This window comes from Protopterus annectens, chromosome 10.part0, assembly GCF_019279795.1.
Source record: "Protopterus annectens isolate FY-2018-M chromosome 10.part0, PAN1.0, whole genome shotgun sequence".
NCBI classification, from domain to species: Eukaryota; Metazoa; Chordata; order Ceratodontiformes; family Protopteridae; genus Protopterus; species Protopterus annectens.
This window is the reverse complement of record NC_056744.1, coordinates 368,498,048-368,519,062: the sequence shown is the minus strand read 5'-3', so window position 1 is coordinate 368,519,062 and position 21,015 is coordinate 368,498,048. Positions and strand designations below refer to the sequence as shown.

The following is a 21,015-nucleotide window of genomic DNA, read 5'->3' as shown; positions in this document are numbered from 1 at the left end:
TTAGTTTATGGTCTGATCTTACCAGTGAGGGATACACTTCTGGTCTGGAGCATAGAGTCCCCATGTTGGTGATGATCAGGTCCAGTATGTTTTCCCTCTTGTGGGAGTGGTAACAAGTTGTTCCATAGCATTTGAGTTTATAAATTCTAGGAACCTTTGGGCTAGGGTGTTGGAGCTAGAGTAATGCTCCCAGTCTATGTTTGGGTAGTTGAAGTCGCCCAATATAATGGTGTTTGGAGAGACCTTCATATTTTCCAGTGTTCTCAGGAAGGCCGAGTGGGGTTCCTGGGTTTGGGAGGGTGGTCTGTAACAGGCTATAAACTGGAAGGCAGTTTTACCCACTGTTAGTTGCACATGGCTAGTCTCTGATGCTTCGTGCTGTGTCACCAACCTGGAGGTGTGGGTATCTTTGACAAATATTGATACTCCCCCTCCTTTTGTGGTTCGGTCCAAGTTTTGGGGCCAAAAAGCATGGTATGAGGTATAACCTGGTAGTGCTGGGGTGCTCTCGGGAGCTTTGAACCAGGTTTCTGTTACTGCACAGATATTGATGTTCTCCATGCTAAGGAGAGTTTCGAGTGCGTGCATCTTGAGGTTTAGACTTCTGGCGTTGAGTAGCATTACTCTTAGTTTCTTATCCCTTGTGATACCTATGGAGGTGGGTTTGTCTTTTGAGCCTTGCCTAAAAAAGGCACTATGGGGGTAGCAAGAGCCTTTGCCAATATCCGAAAGCCCAGGGGTGACAGGTGCAAGCCGTCACTAGCGAAGCATCATGGCTTGTCGAGCATGTCACCCCAGGCTGACAGGCACTGGATCGCCTTTGAATGACACCAATCCTTAAGCCAATTGTTGAAATTGATCATCTTGTCTTCATATTGTGGCATCATTCTTGGTGAGGATAAGATGCTACTCAAGGTCAGGGTCATACCGGCCTGGGCTACATGCTCAGAGAGCTCCTTTATGTCTCTTTTCATGTAGTCCAGCATGGACAATGACTTGAGTCATATTTGTACTTGCCTTGGAGTGACCTGAGTGCTTGTGTTATGTGGTGGATCCTAGTGCCAGACAGGCAGCTCACTGTGACCTTCTCCTTGTTCAGCCTGGTGAGCGGGACGTCAGTGTACCTGACGATAGAGTCACCTATTACAAGTGTATCAGGTGTGTTGTTTAGCCTTAAGGGCTGTGACTGTTCGGCACACTGGCTTTGTGAGCTATGTGTTGCACGTGTTTTGTTTTGGGGTAGCGGTTGCTTGGGTGTCTGCTTTGGAGGTCTCTGCTGCTTAGGCAGATTATTATTTAGAGCCTCCGAGTATGTTTTTGTGTGTTTATGTGTTTGGTTTGCTGTCGTGGTAGGTCTATGTGAGACTGGAATTGTAGTGAGTGTGGTTTCCTTCTCCTCCTGACTGGTTTCGCCAGTACTGAGTTGAGAGAGCTTAGCCTCCAGTATGGCTATATGGTTGCATCTCTCACATGTGTTGTAATTTGTTGGGAGGAGGAGATGGTTGTCTGTGTACATGAGGCAGTTGTAACATTGCCTCAAGATTCCCAGATTCACCAGCTGGACTGGAGAGGAGATTGACAACTGACCTTTGGACATGCTAGAATGGTATTGGCAATTCCTTTATAAATGAAAAAAAAAGGGCCAATGGGGAACGAGGTACTCAAGGGGAGTTTGTGAGGGTGTAGTGCTTTTAATATTTTAGTGCTGACTTATATAATGGCTTTAGTGAGCAAGTGCCAGGTAACTTAAATGCAGTGTGTTACAGGTAACTTAAATGCAAAAATGACAAACAGTAACTTTCTTTCAAGTGAAACAAGGAAATAAGTACAGTAAGCAATGCAGATATCACTAGGGATCCACAGAAGCGCTGAAAAGCCACGTTTTAGGTGGAATTAGCGTTTCAGGGAAATAACAAGCAAACAAACTAGCATACAAACAAAGCTAGATTCAGCAGGCCTGGATCTAGTCTATGCTACAGCAAACAAGGTGTACCAATTTCAGTAAGAAGCAGTTTAAATATGCAGGCACTATAAGCCTTTAACCAGAAATTCCCAGCTCAGAAGGGCAGAGTCCAGCCTCTCCTCCCACAAGAGTGCAGACCACGACCCTTCTTAATGTAAAATAACTGGCCTGAAGCCCAAGTGCTTAAACCAGAACTAATGCACTTTTAGAATAACAGACACTGAGCCCTCAATCAGCAGTTCACAACTTAGAAGGATGTAAGCTACCTGTCCTGCCACCACAGTGCAGGCCACAAACCTTCCTAATGTAAAACAACTGGTCTGAAGCCCAAGTGCTTAATCCAAAAGACTTAGAATGATAGCTACACTTTAATCAAGTTACTACCAAGCAGTAATAAATACAATTGAATACTTTAAAGAATGCCTGGATTACTGCACAAGTTATACAAACAAAGCTAGATTCAGCAGGCCTGGATCTAGTCTATGCTACAGCAAACAAGGTGTACCAATTTCAGTTAAGAAGCAGTTCAAATATGCAGGCACTATAAGCCTTTAACCAGAAATTCCCAGCTCAGAAGGGCAGAGTCCAGCCTCTCCTCCCACACGAGTGCAGACCACGAACCCTTTTAATGTAAAATAACTGGCCTGAAGCCCAAGTGCTTAAACCAGAATTAATACACTTTTAGAATAACAGACACTGAGCCCTCAATCAGCAGTTCCTAACTTAGAAGGATGTAAGCTACCTGTTCTGCCACCACAGTGCAGACCACAAACCTTCCTAATGTAAAACAACTGGTCTGAAGCCCAAGTGCTTAAACTAAAAGGCTTAGAATGAGTTACACCAAGCAGTAATAAATACAATTGAGTACTTTTAAGATGACGCAAAAGCAAAATAAAGTAGGAAGAAACACAAATACAGTAAAAGCAGATAAAAGTATGGCCATAAGGGATTTGTATGGCCATAAGGGAGGGTTCAGAGTTAAACACAGAGGTAAGTACTGCTGCCTCAGTTCAAGGGTTTGGGATTCAGTGCTGTTTGCTTGACGTCTCCATGTTCTCTCTGTATCAGTTATCAATATCTTATCTTATGTTGAGCATATTGAGGCATGAAATAAAATGTCTAAGTATATCACACACAATTTATTGTAAGAAACATGTGCTTAATGTCCTGGTATGGTACTGTTTAGCTGTATGTCTGATCCAGTGGCACACCTGTGTTGTACAGTCTCATGTATGGGGTGTGTGTGTTGTACAGTCTCATGTATGGGGTGTGTGTGTTGTACAGTCTCATGTAGTGTGTGTGTGTGTGTGTGTGTGCTGTACAGTCTCATGTAGGTGTGTGTGTGTGTGTGTGTGTGTGTGTGTGTGTGTGTGTGTGTGTGTGTGTGCAGTGAATACAATAAAGGTGGTGTGGACAGCATATTCTCTCATCCCATGGATGTGCTTATCACCCCCACCCACCAAAAAAAGAAACACTTTTTTAAAAGAATGATTAAATGAAATATATCCTATATCAGAATGCAGAGTAACGCATTATAAACCACGATGCAATCAGATGAACTCAATTTCCTTCAAGTACTTCTTGTATTCCTTTCATTTTCCAAAGGCATACTGCATCTGTTACCTTTAAAGTTTGTGTAGTTTTTCATCCAGGTCTCCCCTATAAAGGAGTCTTCGGCTCAGTGCTACTAATCTGTTTAACAAAACTGAATTCATTAATTGACTGACTACTTGAATAAATACATTTCGGATGGTACCTTTATCAGATACTTGAAATGCAGGCATTCCTCAGCTACTTCTGTCCCCTAGGAATGAAGCATATATTCACAGTCACAGGAGCAGCTGAACGACAAATAACCTCGAAACAAGACACCTTCAGCTGAAATGGCAAAATGCTTCAGGAAAGGAATGTGTCCTGCTTAAAGGAGGAGCCTGATATTACAGTTGTCTAGAAGTTAGACTACCGTCAACATTGCAGACAATCTATAGGGATCTCTGCTGCTGGCGGAGTCTGACATCTGACTTGATTTTAAGGGCTGACCTCCCCCCACGACTGGGTTGATGTCAGCTTACTTCAGATGTTGTCACGTATGTGGTACATAAGCAGCATCTTTCGACATCATCCTTGGTTCCTTCTTGTTCCTTAAGGGGAGCAGAGTCCACCCTACATCAGTGGCTGGTAGCAGAAATTACTCCAGGGATGCAGTCTGTGATACAGGGAATTCAAGCCCTACTTAAGGTACTTGAACAAAGAGTAGGGATGCAAGATTATAGGTATGAAGGGGAAGGGTACTTGGGTAGCCACACTGGCCCTTCATGGTTCCATTACAGTCTAGGGGAAGTAACAAGGGAATCCATCTGAAACAGTGACCAAACTTCTAACGTCTACAATTATGATAAATTGCCTGTACAACAGTAACATGTTCTTTCTGCATCACTTTTGCGGTCATAAGCTACATGAGACATTTTCAAAGCTTGTCCAATCCAGGTAGGGTGGCTGGCTCACTGTTTAAATGAAGACTACAGGATGTCAATCGGGAGAGCAAAGGCAAGTCCAACTGTTGCCCTTGCTATCATATCCAGGCTGTAGCACCCTCAGAAGGTATGATGAGCAGACCAGGTGGGTGCTTCAAGAATGTCTGGCACTAACCCCTTTCAAAAAGGCGGTAATAGTTGTAATACTACTTGTTGACAGTCACCTGACTTTTTTTTCCTGTAAGAACCTGCCATGGATCTTATATAAAAAGATAATGCAATGCACTATCCATTTAGAAATAGCTTGTTTTGTCATTGGTAGTCCTTGCTTGCTTTTTTCTGCAAAGTAGATGAACCCTGATCTAAATTTTGTCAAAGCTTTAGTTTTACTTTTTTTTTTTTTTTTTTTTTTTTTACAAGACGGAGCTTGGAAGTATATGAAATGATGGTAAGGAGGAGGCTGGGCATCCTCTGTAACCAGGAGATAAGATGGAAGGGCAGTGCAGCAAAGCCCTTGGGTTGGGGATCCAGAGTCTACTACTCCAGAGGTGGATAGGTTAGAAATGGTGTGGGAATTGTGGTGAGAGAGACAGGCTTCAGAAGTCAGTGAGGGATGTCATAAGAATTAGTGACAGACTCATGGCAATCAGACTCCAGTGTAATGACAGGGAAATATTCATAATCTTAGCCTATGTATCACAGCAGGGTTGTGACAGTGAGGAAGAGTGCATTTATACAGTAGTTGCAGGACTTACTAGACAAAGTAGGACAACAGGAATTGGTGTTGATAATGGATGACTTGAATGCACATATCAGGACAGACAAAACAAGATACAAGGACTGCCTCAGTCCACATGGGTGGGGAAACAGGAATACAGAAGGAGAGGCCATTTTAGACTTCTGTCTGGTAAATGGCTTGACAGTAGCCAACAAATGGTTCATAAAGAGAGACAGTCACCAGATCACATACAAGAACAGTGAGCATGTACTCAGGTGGGCTTCACCTTAGTAAGGTTAACCCCAGTGAAACTGTCAGCCCACAGCATAAACCACTGTTTGCCACAATCAGCTGCAAACAATGGTCAGAGAAGACTCTAAGGTCAACATAGACCAGGCTGAAGACCTGGAAGTTGACTGGAGAGAAATCACTATAGTTCAAGGAATTACTCAGGGCTCTAGTACCCCAAAAACAGGAGGAGGAAATAGGTGGAGTTGAAGAAGAATGGCAGTGCCTCAAAGCGGCATGTGCAAGGACTAAAGAACAGGTATGTCGCTGAGTCAGGTATGGAAATAAGGTACAACAGGAAAGCTGGTGGTGGAATGCAGATGTCCAGGAAGTCATCAAAAGAAAAAATGCAGGAAAATGTATGAGACAGAAAAGACGGACAAGGCTAGGATGGAATACTGGTTGGCTGACAAAGAAGCTAAGAATGGAGTTGAAATAGCAAAGAACAAGTCATCAGAGGCACTCTACCAGCTTCTGGAAAGTTACACAGTGTGTGGCACAAAGATACTATTTCAGGTTGCAAGACAGAGAAAGATAAAGGTCGTCAGACACCTTTAATAAGGGATGCCAGCAACAACCTCCTCATCAGTTCACAGGACATCAAATGCAGAATGAAGTACGTCCAGCAGCTTCTGATAACCCCAAAGAAGCTGTACTGCCCCAGACAAAGCCTTTGATGAGAGAAGAGGAGCCCACCCTAGAAGAAGAAAGAATAGCACTAAGGAAAATGAAGTCAGGAGAAACCAGCAGACTCGGATGAGGTCATAGCAGATATGATAAAGATGCTGGGTGAGATGGGGAGAAATGGCTCCTGAGGGTACTCGTAGCAGTGTGGAGAGAAAGACATATCCCAGATGACTGGAAAAAAGCATACTCATGCCAGTGTACAAGAACAAGGGGGGGCCATCCACAATTGTGGGCAGTACAGAGGTATCAAACTCCTGTCACACTGCATGAAAGTTCTGGAGAGGGTGATTGATAAACGGATATGCAGAGTAGAAGAAAGCAAATGGGAGATGAACAGTTCAGATTCAGATCAGAATACAACACAACTGACAGATGTTTGCAGTGAGACAGATGGTTGAGAAGAAGCTAGAGATGAAGAAAGAGTTCAAATGGGCATTCCTAGACTTGGAGAAAGCATATGATAAGATCCCAAGAAAGCTGATCTGGGCAGTACTGTGGTGGTTTGAAGCCCCAGAAACAGTGGTAGAATTAGTGCAGGCAATGTATAAGTACCCAATGACTCAAGTACGAACAGTGTTCGGCCTCACAGAGGGGTTCCCAGTGGGAGTGGGTGAGCACCAGGGTCATCTTTGAGCCCACTACTGTTCATACTGGTGATGGACTACATTAGCAAACAGGTTGGAGGGGACTGATCAACAACATTGCTGTATGCAGACAATGTGGTATTACAGGCAGACTCAGCTTCAGCAATAGACAGGAGAATGTAAAGCAAAACTGAAGGCACGTGGGATGAAACTACAGATAAGACACTGGTAATGGCAGCAAATGGGGGAAATCAGAAGAAAATGAATTGAGATGGACGGGAATATTGTGGAACAGATTAACAGCTTCAAGTATCTGGGAAGGGTGGTTGAAGAAGGGAAGTCTGAATGAAGAGATCAAAGCTAGAATCAGAGGGTCTGCTGCCAACTGACATAGTGTGTCAAGTGTAGTGCTAGTGTATGACAGAAGAATGCCAAAGAAGCTGAAGTTAGGTGTACAAAACATTGGTGCAACCAGTGAAACTGTATGGTACAGAAACCTGGGCAGTAAAGGCACAGCAGATGAGAAAGCTAGCGGTGATGGAAATGAAGTACCTGAGATGGGTGGAAGAATGCACACAGTGGGACAGATGAAGAAATGAGGACATAAGAGCAGAAGCCAAAGTAGCTTCAGTTTTAGAAAAGATCAAAGAGAACAGATTATGGTGTTTTGGGCACATTTACAGAAAAGCAGAGAACAATCTGGGAAAGAAGATTTGGGACAGACAGGAAGAAGGTAAGAGGAAACAGTTTCCAGCAAAGAGGTGGATGGATTGTGTGAGAGAAGATCTGAGACAGTCAGGCAAGAGTGTAGAAGAAGGCAGGAGTGTGGCATTGAATCAAAAGAAATGGTGGCAGTTAACATGACACCCCAAGCCCATGTAGAAAAATGGAAAAAAATGGGGTTGTTGATGATGATTTAATTTCACTTAAGTAGTGCTTCAACTGTCTGCACTTAATGGTGGAGCACAGAATCTTTTTGCCCTTAGTCTGGGGATTATCAAGAAGACAGAGTTGAATAGCCTGGATTAGAGCTGCTTCTGTAATGACCTTTGGCACAAATACAAGGTGAGTGTATAGGGTCACTCTCACTCTGTCTTTAGAAAACTGGAAGAAAGGCTCTTTTCACACACAGTCCTACTGAAGCACAGAGGTGATCACTAGCAGGAAAACTATTTTCCAAGAAAGAAATATTAGAGGTGCATAAGCAGCTGGTTCACGTGGGGTGGTGTCAGCTCAGTTTTTCCATCACAAAATTCAGGTCCCAGGATGGAGCCACTTTCCTTTTGGGAAGCCATGTAGGGAGATTGCCCATCAGGAATTACGTCACTGGAGTTTAGATAACGGTGGTGGTGGGGGATCTGCAGGCAAGCATGCAAAAACAGAGAGATATGACATGACAGAGGCATAACCTAAGCATTATGAAAACAGCTTAGACACATACTGAAGACCCAGTGGCACAACTGTTTGTTTGGGCTGATGATACTTCCCTCTGGCACCAAAGGGAGAACTTTTTCCATTTAGCTATTTAGGTATGACCACCTTTGTACAGATCCTTCTAGCTTACCCTGTGACTTTAAGTACGTCCTCAGGAAAAAAAAAGGTGGCCAAAAAATAGCAATGTCATATCTTCTAGGCAAAAGTCAGAGTGTGAACAGTTTGTGTTATACTAGGGACCCCCCTGCACTGCATTAGGGCAGCAGTAGAGGCTTCCATACCTTCTGAATTAGGTGAGATTCTGTACTGTGTAGTACAAAATAGGGCAAATTAGGTATTTTCTGATCTGACATCTCATCCTTCCATTTTTGAACCAAGCTGTGGAGCACAGGAATAGGAGTGAAGAACCATCTAATCCAGGGGGAAGTTATCTACTGTCCAAGCATTATTAAATTACCTATCACTTTTAGAAGCAAAGATGTCTATCTCAGGTACATCTCATCTGTTTGTGAGGTCTGAAATTATGCCAGCCACCTACTCATGTAGGTCTCCTGTGATGCTTCTTAAAATTATCTGCTGTAGCATTCTCCTAAGTTGGTATACAAGTTGCTTTCAGGATCAAACTGTATTCCAGAGCTTGTTTCCTAGCTTGCAAGGCTAGCATGCAGAGGTGATGACTGGTGTTTTTGTTCATGTATTACATGATTGTGGTGTTGTCTGGTGTGATAACCAGAGTCCCCAGTTCCAGACTGTCCTGAAAGTTTTGAGAGTCTGGATAACTGCTACAATCTCTTATGCTTATGTATAGTTTTGCCTCACTGGGCCTCCAGGTGTCCTTCACTTTGAGTTTCAAGGTTTGTGCATCCCATACCACGTTTGAAGCATCTGGGGAAGTGGTCTGAAGTGCATGCCCTTGTTTTTTCACACTGGCTGTGTCCACCACTCTGGCTATCTCTTTTCAGAGTATAGGGCTGGCATGGTGCCATACCTGGAATGAGACTGCTGTTCACAGATTTTCTGCACGTTTCATTAAAGTTTGCCCATGTAGTCTGGTTAGTGAAAGCTTGATTTTAGTGGATGCCAGACAGCCCAAATACTCAGGAACTCTACCTATTATTACTGGTTCCCCTAGCATGACCTAAAAGAAGGTAAAAAGAGAATCTACCTTTTCTTGTGGCAGATAAATGTTTGCTTAGCTGTTATGCAAGAAGGTTCCTCAGAAATACCACAGTTCTGGAGGGCCATAGTTGGACTTCTACCCCTTCAGGGAGCCACAGACCATTCAGGCAGTTTAGGGTGTACTTCTGCGCCCGTTCCATCTCCTCCTGAGATTTTACTGAATCTGGCAGTTGGCCAGGTAAGGGTAGATGTGGATACCCTTTTTCATGTAGTGATGACTGGTGCAAGACATTTTTAGAAAACAAGGGTGGAGCAAGCAAACCAAAGAGAAAAGAGGTAAGTGGGTAATGGTGACCCCTCTCACTACAAACCTTAGGTAATGTCTGTGTCCTTTAAAAATAGGGGTGAGGAGTTAAGCCTCCTTGAAATCTAATATCACCAGTGTAGCCCAAAAATCCCAGGAGGAGAAAAGGGCCTGAGGGGTTAACATCTTCAATTTGGGAACTTTTAAGAATCTGTTTAGACTTGATAAGCTCAGATTAATTCCCTAAAATCCTACCTTTCTTTGGACAAGGAACAAGCTTGCAGTACAAACCTTCATCTTCTTGGTCAAATGGAACAGGTTCTACCAACACTTGTGGTAACATTTCTGCTAAAAGGGGTGGATTAGGTGTTCTTCGTCTTTCAGTGCAGAAGAAAGTCCTCTTTTTTGGTTTGGATACAAGAGTCAGTTCTGGTAGAAGGAGGCCAGCTGGCTACATCTCCAAGGGTAGTAAGGGAGAGGGTTGGGAGGTAGAAGGTTATGGTGGAAGTTGGTGGTAGGTAAGGGCTGGTATCAGAGCTGGGAGGTGAAACATGATGGTTGCTGCAGCCCCCCACTGTGCTGTTGATGCTACTTTATTTTCTGTGTTGCCTTCCTTGCCTCCGGTAGTAAGGTCCTTGCATACAGGAACAAATGTACTTGGCAACAGGAGGGTGAAATGTTTGACAACTCCATAGTTTTCCCTTTTTCCCTCCATTTTTTAATCACATTGTAAGAGGGGGTCCAAAAAGCAACTACTTATCCAAGGGGTACATTAAGGAGTTGAGCCTTCACATCTTTCAGACATGGACTCAGTCTTCATCCAAGAATATCTTCTGGTAAGTGATGATGCTACAACAGCCCAGATTTTGTTATGCCTACCCAACTGTAAAACAGCTAGGGCTTGGCTGATCAAAGCTGTGTTCAGTGTTTCATCCTGCACTCCACTGACAAGTACCCTGGAGAATACCTTAATGACACTCTTCTGACAATTTAGAATGTGGTCTAAACATTCAAGGTCCTGACTGCTACAACTGGTGAAGTTACTTTCTTCCCCCCTCAAAGCGGTCAAGCAATCTGTTTCCCGGTCACTGGGAAGGGTATTCCATCGCAATGCAGTCTATTTCCCTTAGATGTTTCTAGGGGCACATAATTGGGACCAAAAGTGAGGTTCTAATATAGAAAAACAGAGACTTCGGAGCCATATAAAATCTGTCGGATCTCTTGGGAGTAGAGGGTTGGGAATCTGGCCCCAAGCATACTGTCTTGAGGGAAAAAAAAAATATATATATATATATATATATATATATATATATATATATATATATATATATATATAAAAGCACGTTCTGGGGATAGGCCTTGACTTAGGAGACTTCAAGACCCAGAAGGCCCCAGTCCCTCTTTTGGGAATCAGAGGCTTCCTGAGATTATCAAGTGAAGTAAACCTTCCTGAGATTGTCAAGTGAAGTAAGGCTTCCTGAGACTGCCCAGTAAAGTGAGGCTTCCTGAGGCTGTCCAGTGAAGTGAGGCTTCCTGAGGCTGTCCAGTGAAGTGAGGCTTCCTGAGGCTGTCCAGTGAAGTGAGGCTTCCTGAGGCTGTCCAGTGAAGTGAGGCTTCCTGAGACTGTACAGTGAAGTGTTCTATCTTGACTGAGTCAGTGATCTCCACTGGCTGGCCTGCCCTCTGATGGAAAAATAGACACCAAAGCGTCCACACTGTCTGTGTCAAATCCTAGAGGGGAAGGGAGCTGTAACTTGGAGCTCAGCTCCTCTTTTGAACCAGAAGTATCAGTCTTTCATAATGGAGATCTCCTTCTTCCTTTTAGGGTCTGGGAATCCAGACACAGATGACTCTTCAAAACCTGGCTTCAGGCAACTTAGAAATGGGAGGAAATCTTTGGCCAATTTAGCCAAATCCTAGCAAGGAAAGTGTCAGGGCCTATAGGGAAAGATCCACAAAGAGACAGCTATCTGGGCATAACAGGCACCTTAGATAAACGTGTCGGGATCTTGTGTGGATGGGTGACCATTGATGATTTGGGAATCCTGGGGAGGAGGGGACCTCCCTAGATTCTGAATTAAGGATACATACATGTAAGGACTCTGCCTTCCCCTTTGTTAAAAAATGAAATGTTACTCTGGAGTGAGTACCAGGGGGATGGCATCTGTTGAAGAGAGTAGGCACTGGACTTTGGTCTGGTGGAACATGCTGGGAGCAACACCACTGATACCTCCCAAAGGAGATGTCAGACCTTGGCAGGAGCAAGTATCATGGCTAGTGGCTGTTTGAGTGCCTAAGCAGAGATGGCATCAACAGACCTAAGGGTTTCCAATGAATTAAAAATTGTGTGTCTCCATTTCTTTCTCAATATGTATGCATTTCTGTTTTTCTTTCTGCAAAAGACATCCATGCTACTACTATGTGTCTGCAGATAAGGCAGAAGGGTTTAAGGGCCATTAACCTCCTTTAGGCATGGTTTGCCTGCAGAGTTTTCTGCTTTCTCTTTAAAGCCTTCATATGAAATCCCTGGAAGACACTACAGCTAGCCATCTTGTACTCTGGACTTAAGCAAAGAAATGTACCGACATGGAAGTGTTTATGAGATATCTGCAACTTAAAAGCACACCTGATGTCTTTCTCAAACGTGAACATGTCCCCCACCTCACTGTGTGGAAGCTCATTTCCTAGATGTCTGCTTATAAGCAATTGACAATCAATGATCATAAAAAGACAGAGAAAGAAGAGAGATCCAGCTGGTTATCTCTTAGTGTTCTTCAACTGTAGGACTGGTCTGATATTAAGAATATGACACCTCTCTTGTAGCAAGCTTGTACGTTGTGAGAGCAAATTAAAGATGGTGTGGATGGATGCCATCTCTGTACCAGATGCATGAAGACAAAGTGATATCAGCCCAGTCAGGGGGGAGGGAACTCCACTCTAAATGTCAGAATGAATGGTGGACTCAACCAGCAGTAAGGATCTCTGCAGGCTATGACTGTAACAGTGACACCAAAAGAATATCTCCAAAACCATGTAAAACACTTCTATCATTATGATTTGCCACACATATCTTTTACTCAAGGGGAAGGCTTGTTTTAGACACAATGCACTTCCATGTTGCAATGCATATATTCCTAAGACAGCATGATTTAAATCCCCTTAACACTAATTATGCAGTCTCTGTTAAATAGGTAACACAGCTCAGACATAAATGAGCATTGTGGGATATACCTCAGTAACTTAGTGACCTGCTTGGAGTTGTATACTATGCAAATGATGTGTGGGACTCCACAACTGATCAACGAGACACAGCTCATTAGTGGTCACTGTAGTTATTTGGCTAGCATTCTGTCACAGTTGGGCTGTGTCCATGAACAATTTGCCTTAAGGACAGTCTTATCTTGCTTCAGTCAGCATAACAGCAATTTGCCACTGTAGTTCATGTCACAGAGCCCATCCTCACTGTAAAGGATTGTTAATTGTCCAGATACATTACTTTGTCCACACTAAGGCTGTCCCATTCAGTTACTTCTCCCTACCATGGATGATACTCCTTTGCTACAAAACAATCTAGACTTTTGGATAGGACATTCAGAACAAAGACAGACACACAATCTGTAACCAAAGCGTCCCATAATGTAGGCTGGTCATTGTTCTTCCTTTTGTTATATACCTCAAGATGTGGGTGTGGCTCCACCCAGATGTGAACATGTATGTTTCGTTGGGTCCCCTTCAAAACATCTAAAACCCATATTATACCATGACCCCCCCAAAACGTGCACGCTGATTGGCCAGCGTGCCCGTTGTAAATCGAGTTATACTAATGGAAAAAGGTCCGGTCGCCCGGACTTTTTTCCATTAGTATAACTTCGTTCAAAAGCTGTCTCGCTATGTTAAATGGGTTTAACATAGCGAGACAGCTTTAAAATAAGCAACGGAGATCTCCGTTGCTTATTTAAAGCTGTCTCGCATGTTAAACCCATTTAACATAGCGAACGGAGAAAGCAAGATCTCCGTTGCTTTTTAGTGTCTCGCTATGTTAAATGAGTTTAACATAGCGAGACAGTTAAAATAAGCAACGGAGATGTCCGTTGCTTATTTTAAAACTGTCTCGCTATGTTAAACTCATTTAACATAGCGAGATTAAAAGCAACGGAGATCTTGCTTTCTCCGTTGCTTTGCTCACAACTCTGATGTACTGCGCAGGCGCATTACATCAGAACTGCCGGATGCCAGACATCTGCGGAAGGGCAGTAAACAGGCATTATACTCTGCCATTATTTAAGAAAAGTAATAGTTTCTTTTCTTAAATAATGTCATATAATAGCAATAACCATGCCTGGGTGTGGTAATGCTAAATTTACCCGGTTGGCTTTGTTTGGTCCCTCGGGCTTCGCCCTCGGGACCAAACCACGCCAACCGTGGGTAAATTTAGCATTACCCACACCCAGGCGTGGGTTATTGCTATAACATCTAATTTCATAACATTGAGACCAGAACATCTAAAACCCAAAACATCTAAAACCCATAACATTGAATTTCATAACATCTAACAGTACAAATCACATGAAAATAACATCCCCATCACATATAATTACACCAAACTACCACTTTTTACTATGTTTCTGTGTGTGGGGGGGGGGGCTTCATACAATGAGGTTAGGAAATTAACTTTTCCCACTGTAGTGTGATCTTAGAGTTGGTATATTTAATTTAAGGGGGGATGTGGGGGTCGGAGACCCCCACATGGGGAGGGTGCAAGGGGTTCTTGCCCCCCTGCAGAAATGTAGTAAAAAGTGTGTTTGGTAGTTTGGTGTCGTTATATATGGAGGGGATGTTATTTTCTTGTGACTTGTAGTGTTAGATGTTATGAAATTCGATGTTATGGGTTTTAGATGTTCTGGTCTCAATGTTATGAAATTAGATGTTATGGGTTTTAGATGTTTCAAAGTAGCCATTTTTTGGTAGGTACGTTGTGCATAACTGCTGCATCTACAAAACACGGATTTCTACCCTGTGGTTGTTCCTAATCACTACAACATCTCAAATGTCATTGCACTGGTGCATATCTATGTTCCTCCTCCTGCCACCATTCCAAGGACCTCAGCACATTCCCATGTGACTGAAGTGGCAGCTTGACCATTACTGCTGGCCCACCCTTTAAGCACAGTCTTTCAACATCTTTTAAAGGTTTGTTACTTACATGCACTGCTAGCTCCGTGACTCCCAGTTCCATGAGTGGCAGGCCGAACCATTTCACAAGTACAGTGGTATCACTTGCTGTTTAGCAACAGAATATTCCACTCCTATATTAACTAAATAATGTTTCCTTATAAAAACTCTCTTCTGCATACTATTCCTTAAAATAAATGTATTTTTAGACTTTCTTGAATTCATTTTACTTTTACAATTTTTGAAATTCATATGAACAGTCCTGCTCTTCCCTGTATTAATAAAACTAGAACTCATTGCAACCAGTGAGGGAAAACAAACCTCATATATAAACTATCATTTATTCTTGATCCATACATTTTTTATAATTCACTATATTTTTACATTTTGAATGCCTGGCTTGTACCAATAAATTAGGAACAAAGGATAAAATATGATTTACATAGTTTTATATGGAGCACATTTCATATGTGAAAACCTCAAACCTCTCATGCCTTGCTGTTTTATAGCATCAAAATGGCAAATGACAGCCTTGTACCAGTAACTAAATCTAGAGAGTAAATACACATCTGTACTTACAAGGCCTTTTCCAAAAGCTGCTGATTTTCCTGCAGTTCTCTTTTCAGACTCTCTACTTCAACCTTCAGCTCGATGTTCTGAAAAAGAGAACAGTAAAAGGTAATAACCACAGGTAGAAAGAGAGAAAAAGATACTCATTTTCTTCTATAATCATACACACTGGATTAGTTTATGCTATAATAGTGACATTCCCAAGCCATGTGACCTGTCATCATAGGTGTTCACCTTATCAGAGATAGACCCCCTTAGGTGCATAGCAGACATTACTTGAGTCACTACATAAACTTAAGTACAGGTTATTCCTCCTTTCTGAATGGGGCAGTTCATGAATTTACTGACAGGTGAAGCAGCTCCAAACACTCTATCACAAACTGCTAAGGAAATGTCATACAATGCAATGCATGCATCTATAGACAGAGAGCTAGATATAGAGCTGTATAACCAAAAGTTTTTTTTCCCACACCGAAATGCCCGGTCAAATCAGAGAATCAGAGTTTGACCTTGTGTTTGTAGAGAATGAAATTTAGGAAGAAATTACAGAGTACACATCTGTACGCATTTTTCAGGGTGCTACTTAAACAATGGGATGTTCAGAGCTCATACAGAGATAGAAGATATGACTGCAAATCTATGCAAAGAAAGAAATGAAACGCAACTTCAAAACATGTGCAGTGCAATCAGCTATGCCCAAGCTGACTCTGAAAATAGTCTTACAGGATCAACAAAGAATAAAAATAATTAAAACTTGTAAATGAGGCAAAACAGCTGCATGCATGCTTTTAAATACCACATAGATAACAATACCAAGATGTTTCAAGAGTAATGTTTCATGCACAAACTGAAGTCAGAGTTACCACATAATGTGACAGTGCCCTGCAACATTACAATATAATTAGGCAAAGGATGTGCAGAATAGCTTAGTTTTTTTTTACTGAATGTTGACCAACGAAGCAATGTAACACTAAATTCTGAAAAGGAGAATTATGAAAGAAGAAAGCACCCCCCCATTCCACAATCACTCACTTTGAGAGTTGAAAATTAAATGTGTCGGTGGATAAGATACCCAAAACACAGACCTAGGTTTCATTACAAACTTGTAATCTGAATGTTCTTATCATGTCTACAAGGATTTTCTGTAGGTATCTCTATCTTACACCTATTTCCAAAAAGACATGCTGCTTGACTGGCTACTCTAATTTTATCCAGCTACACAGCACTTCCCCTACTCTTGTGGCCTGGAGAAGTTAGTGGATCAATTCATGTGTCTAACAAATAAATAAACTAAAAAAAAATAAATGAAACTTGAAATCAGAAGATTTCATTTGAGACAAAGTCTGGAAGTAAATGCTTTCATGCTAACACTAATCTCATCTCATGTCAGAGTTAAAAAAAATAAAACAGGAGGCATAGCATCTAGAACGATTTGATTTTTTTAAGTTATATGTGCTGCTAATGAAGCAAAATCTGTTTGAGTTTGTTTTACATTTGTAGTCTTGTACATTTTTTCAGCAAGAAGTGAAACAAAATTTACCAACCAGTAACAAAATGACCCATTTCAAAACTTATCTGTAATAAAAAGACCACTCAACCTGCTGTCATTGCAATCCACCAATGCCCATACTCATCAGATCATCATCTTCTTTAGGCTGTTCCCATTAGGGGTCGCCACAGCGGATCACCTGTTTCCATTTCTTCCTGTCCTCTGCATCTTGCTCTGTCACACCAACCACCTGCATGTCCTCTCTCACCACATCCATAAACCTTATCTTAGGCCTTCCTCTTTTCCTGTTACCTGGTAGCTTCATACTTAGCATCTTTTTCCCAATATACTCCACATCCCTTCTCAGCACATGTCCAAACCAACGTAATCTTGCCTCTCTGGCTTTGTCTCCAAACCTTCCAACCTGGGCTGACCCTCTAATATACTTATTCCTAATCCTGTCCACCTTCGTCACACCCAGTGCAAATCTTAACATCTTTAATTCTGCCACATCCAGCTCAAACTCCTGCCTTTTTGTCAATGCTACTGTCTCCAACCCATATATCATAGCTGGTCTCACTACCCTCTTGTAGACCTTCCCCCTTTCACTCTTACAGGTTACTCATCTGTCACAAATCACTCCTGACACTCTTCTCCACCCACTCCATCCTGCCTGTACTCTCTTCTTCACCTCTCTTTCACACTCACCGTTACTCTGAACTATTGACCCCAAGTATTTAAACTCATCCACCTTCGTCACCTCTACTCCTTGCATCCTCACCATTCCTCTATCCTCCCTCTCATTCACACACATATATTCTTAGTACTGCTGACCTTCATTCCTCTTCTCTCTAGAGCATATTTCCATCTCTCCAGGGTCTCCCCCACCTGTTCCCTACTCTCACTACAGATCACAATGTCATCTGCAAACATGGGACTCCTGTCTGATCTCGTCTGTCAACCTGTCCATCACCACATTGACTGGGTATACCTTGTAATTGTGATAAAAAAATAACCACAGTAAGGTATTACAATTTGCTTTAAACAAAGATACATTTGCCAGCCTGACTAATGGTTAGGGGGTTTGCCTTACAAACACAAGGTGCAGGGTTTGAGTCTCACAAGGGATAATTGGCTAGGCTTACAATGGCTCGCAAGGGCAGTTAGCTTAGTACTAACCTATGAACCTAAGGTTGATCTTTATAGCAAACTTATTTTCACCTGCAGACCACTGCACTTAGCAATTATATCCACATTGTCGATTAGATGCATATCAGATGTACAATGGTGGTTAAAAAATAGTAATGACCACATAATCATATTTCTAATTTGTTTCACACAAACATAGAGCCACACAAATGTATAGTAGTCTTTCTAAACCAGATCAATGACGGTTTAAAGTGAGCAGACAACAAGAGGATAAGCTATTTTCACAGAGACAGTAGTAAATCTCAGATGACTGGCTGTAATAAAAATAATGACCACAGTAACACATTTCAAGTTTGTTTCACACAAACACACAGTAGCCAAAGTAAAGAATTTAAAATTACTTCACACAAATGCAAAGTAGTCCTGGTAATCCATATTAATGGATGTTAAAATGAGCAGATGACAAAAGGATAAGTTACTTAACATCCACAGACAGCTCTACCCCTACAAAGTAGTTATAGCTACTTTGTTGACTGTGTGCACCTCCAATGTCTGAGGAAAAAATAATGGCTGCTCTGTAGTCAGGGTTCACCGTCTATGTTTAACTGACAACTACTTATTCAGTAATTAAGCTGCACCATTTTATGTGATTCACATCAAATAAAAGTGTGTCCCAGCATTTTCATTTATACATTCTTAAACTTCTTGTAATCCTGTTCTGTTTTGGTAAACACAGAATACCTTGCAAAGAATGGGTCTACCTCTCAGGTAGATGCAATAATAAGGGGAACATGCAAAGACATTGTCTTTTTCAAGTGGAGCTTGGAGACTAAAATGTAAACAGTATTGATGGATGTGTTTATAATACCTTGTATAATGCAAATACACACCAGAAAACAAGACCATTCATACTGCTGAATGTAGTCTCTTAGAAGGTAGTATGAATCAAGAATCAGCACTGAAACACAGAATATCTAGATATGAGGTAAGTCTATGTTTTCAAAGATATTGGGAGTATGATGAACAAAGTCTCCAGCAGAGACCTCAGCTATCACTAGCTTGGAGAAACGTACATATTTTCAGACCTGATTTACCTCTGGACATGTACCTATTTTTGGAGGTATGTCCATATTTTCAGGTTTGATTTACCCCTACACATTTTATGCTTATATTTTCCCATCAGTTTAGTCGCACTGTTTTTTTAAATGCTTTTATGACTGGGATCCTAAATTCCTACTGGAAGCAAGAAGAGTTATGTGCTATTTGGTATTTAGATTTCATGTTAATTAGATGTGCAGATTTTTGGCTGCATGTATCTATTTTTCAAGAACCTTTATTCCTGTTTTCAATGTCTGCAGGTTGAGAGGTGTGCATGTGATACAATACGTACACCTCTATGAACCAGTATACATGTCTTACTTTCACTAACTGCCATATTTACATTGCAAATGTTGATTATTGCATGTTAATAAAAATATTTTATTACACTTTATTCATGTTGCAGTTGTTCAAAGCCAATCTAATTTCCATGCCATTAGCAGACTTCAGAAAACTAGCTTCTAATAGGCTTAGTGTGTTTTTCTTAGAAAATCATGTAACCTACCTTTTTAGAATATGCTTTATAGTGGACTTGTCAGTGGGTGCCCTGATGTTTTGTGACCTCTTACCACCATCACACAGAGGAACGTAAAGTGTTTTAGAACACGAGTACTGAGCCTAGAGTAATATTGCTTAAAAAGCTTGCGCTTATGGAAACTAAACTGATCCCAGGTCTGTTCTGTTAAGTTTATACTTTACTTTCCCCAGGACAGCCATGTGTTCAAAGATCCACATTATATACAAAGCAGTGCTTTATCTTCCTTCATTCAGAACTTTATTTACTGCAGTTTTGTTCACATACATGCTGTTGTTGGTGTGAGTCATAAGTAAATATTTGCATATTAGATACTACTTCCAAGGTAAACTGACAGGACTGTTACATCATGCAAGATAAGTCAGAGTGCAATCTTGTTAAAATTAGTTCATGCACTTTGAAATACTTTGCCTTTTACACTTGTTTATATTTTTTAAACTTACATCAACATAGCTTACAGCAGAATTGACTGCACGTTTTACTACAGTTTATGTTTAATATTGCTTTCTCTTTTTGATTCAGACTACAGGCTGGACAGTGGTCCTTGATTTGAGCCTTCCTGATCAGTTTACATTTAAGACAGATGCAGAAATGTTGTAATATCTTTTACTGCTTTAACACAGGATTAACACCTGATGAGGGGCTCAGTGAAAGCATGAGGAAACTATATTGTAAAATCTATGCTGGGCCAATAAAAGGCATTAGATTGCCTATGAGTTTTATTGCTCGTGTCAGTGGAGCAGCACAACTCCTCTTTTTTATCAGTTAAGCTTCAAATACTTGTCTGCTGTGGTAAAACGACTAATATCTTGCAATAAAATATACTGCTTAAATGCAAAAACTTCAGTGAAACATGTTTGGGACTCCCTACTGAGATGTCGGAATGCCAAGTGCCGACACACTGAAAAATAAAGACCGGAAAAGCAGGAGAAGAGAGAATCTCAAGCATCACTCTTCTCCTTTAAACTTCCTTTTTGCAAGGGACAAACCCCACCTAGCCATGCATTTATATATTCTAACTCTGTCACCACCATACCTTGGAGAAAAGGGAATATTCTGAGAAATGGCCATCTTGAACTTAGTATACTTTAAGTCCATTTTTGTTTTCTTTTTTCAATCTCAGTGTTTTGGGACTCACTCCAGCATGTTTTGACATTTCAAATAGCTACTCATGTTTAAACATGACCCTTCCTCCAAGTCACACTATGTACTGCCAATGTAGTAAGGAAACTTTGCTTATTACCTATGCATGTCTGTTTCATTTAAACCAGTGATAATGTCACAGATCCCAGGAGACATAATACTTTTCATAATGGAAGCTAGAGCTCATTTTAAAATCTAAGAAAACATAACCACTGAGAAATAGAACCGAATCTGGACAGTAACACTCTACTTACAGCAATTTACCTACACCTGTGTTGTGCTAACAGC

The 21,015-nt window shown here is 41.5% G+C and overlaps 1 protein-coding gene across 2 annotated transcripts in view; it reads right to left on the bottom strand.

The window, feature by feature from the left end:
• The window catches only part of LOC122813133 (phosphodiesterase 4D interacting protein), a 1,898,306-nt gene that overhangs the window by 1,133,833 nt on the left and 743,458 nt on the right, over window positions 1-21,015 (bottom strand). For both annotated transcript variants that reach the window (XM_044085281.1, XM_044085280.1), the window contains exon 5: window positions 15,323-15,399. In XM_044085281.1, the coding sequence (XP_043941216.1) occupies window positions 15,323-15,399 (77 nt within the window). The remainder of the gene's footprint in view (window positions 1-15,322; window positions 15,400-21,015) is intronic.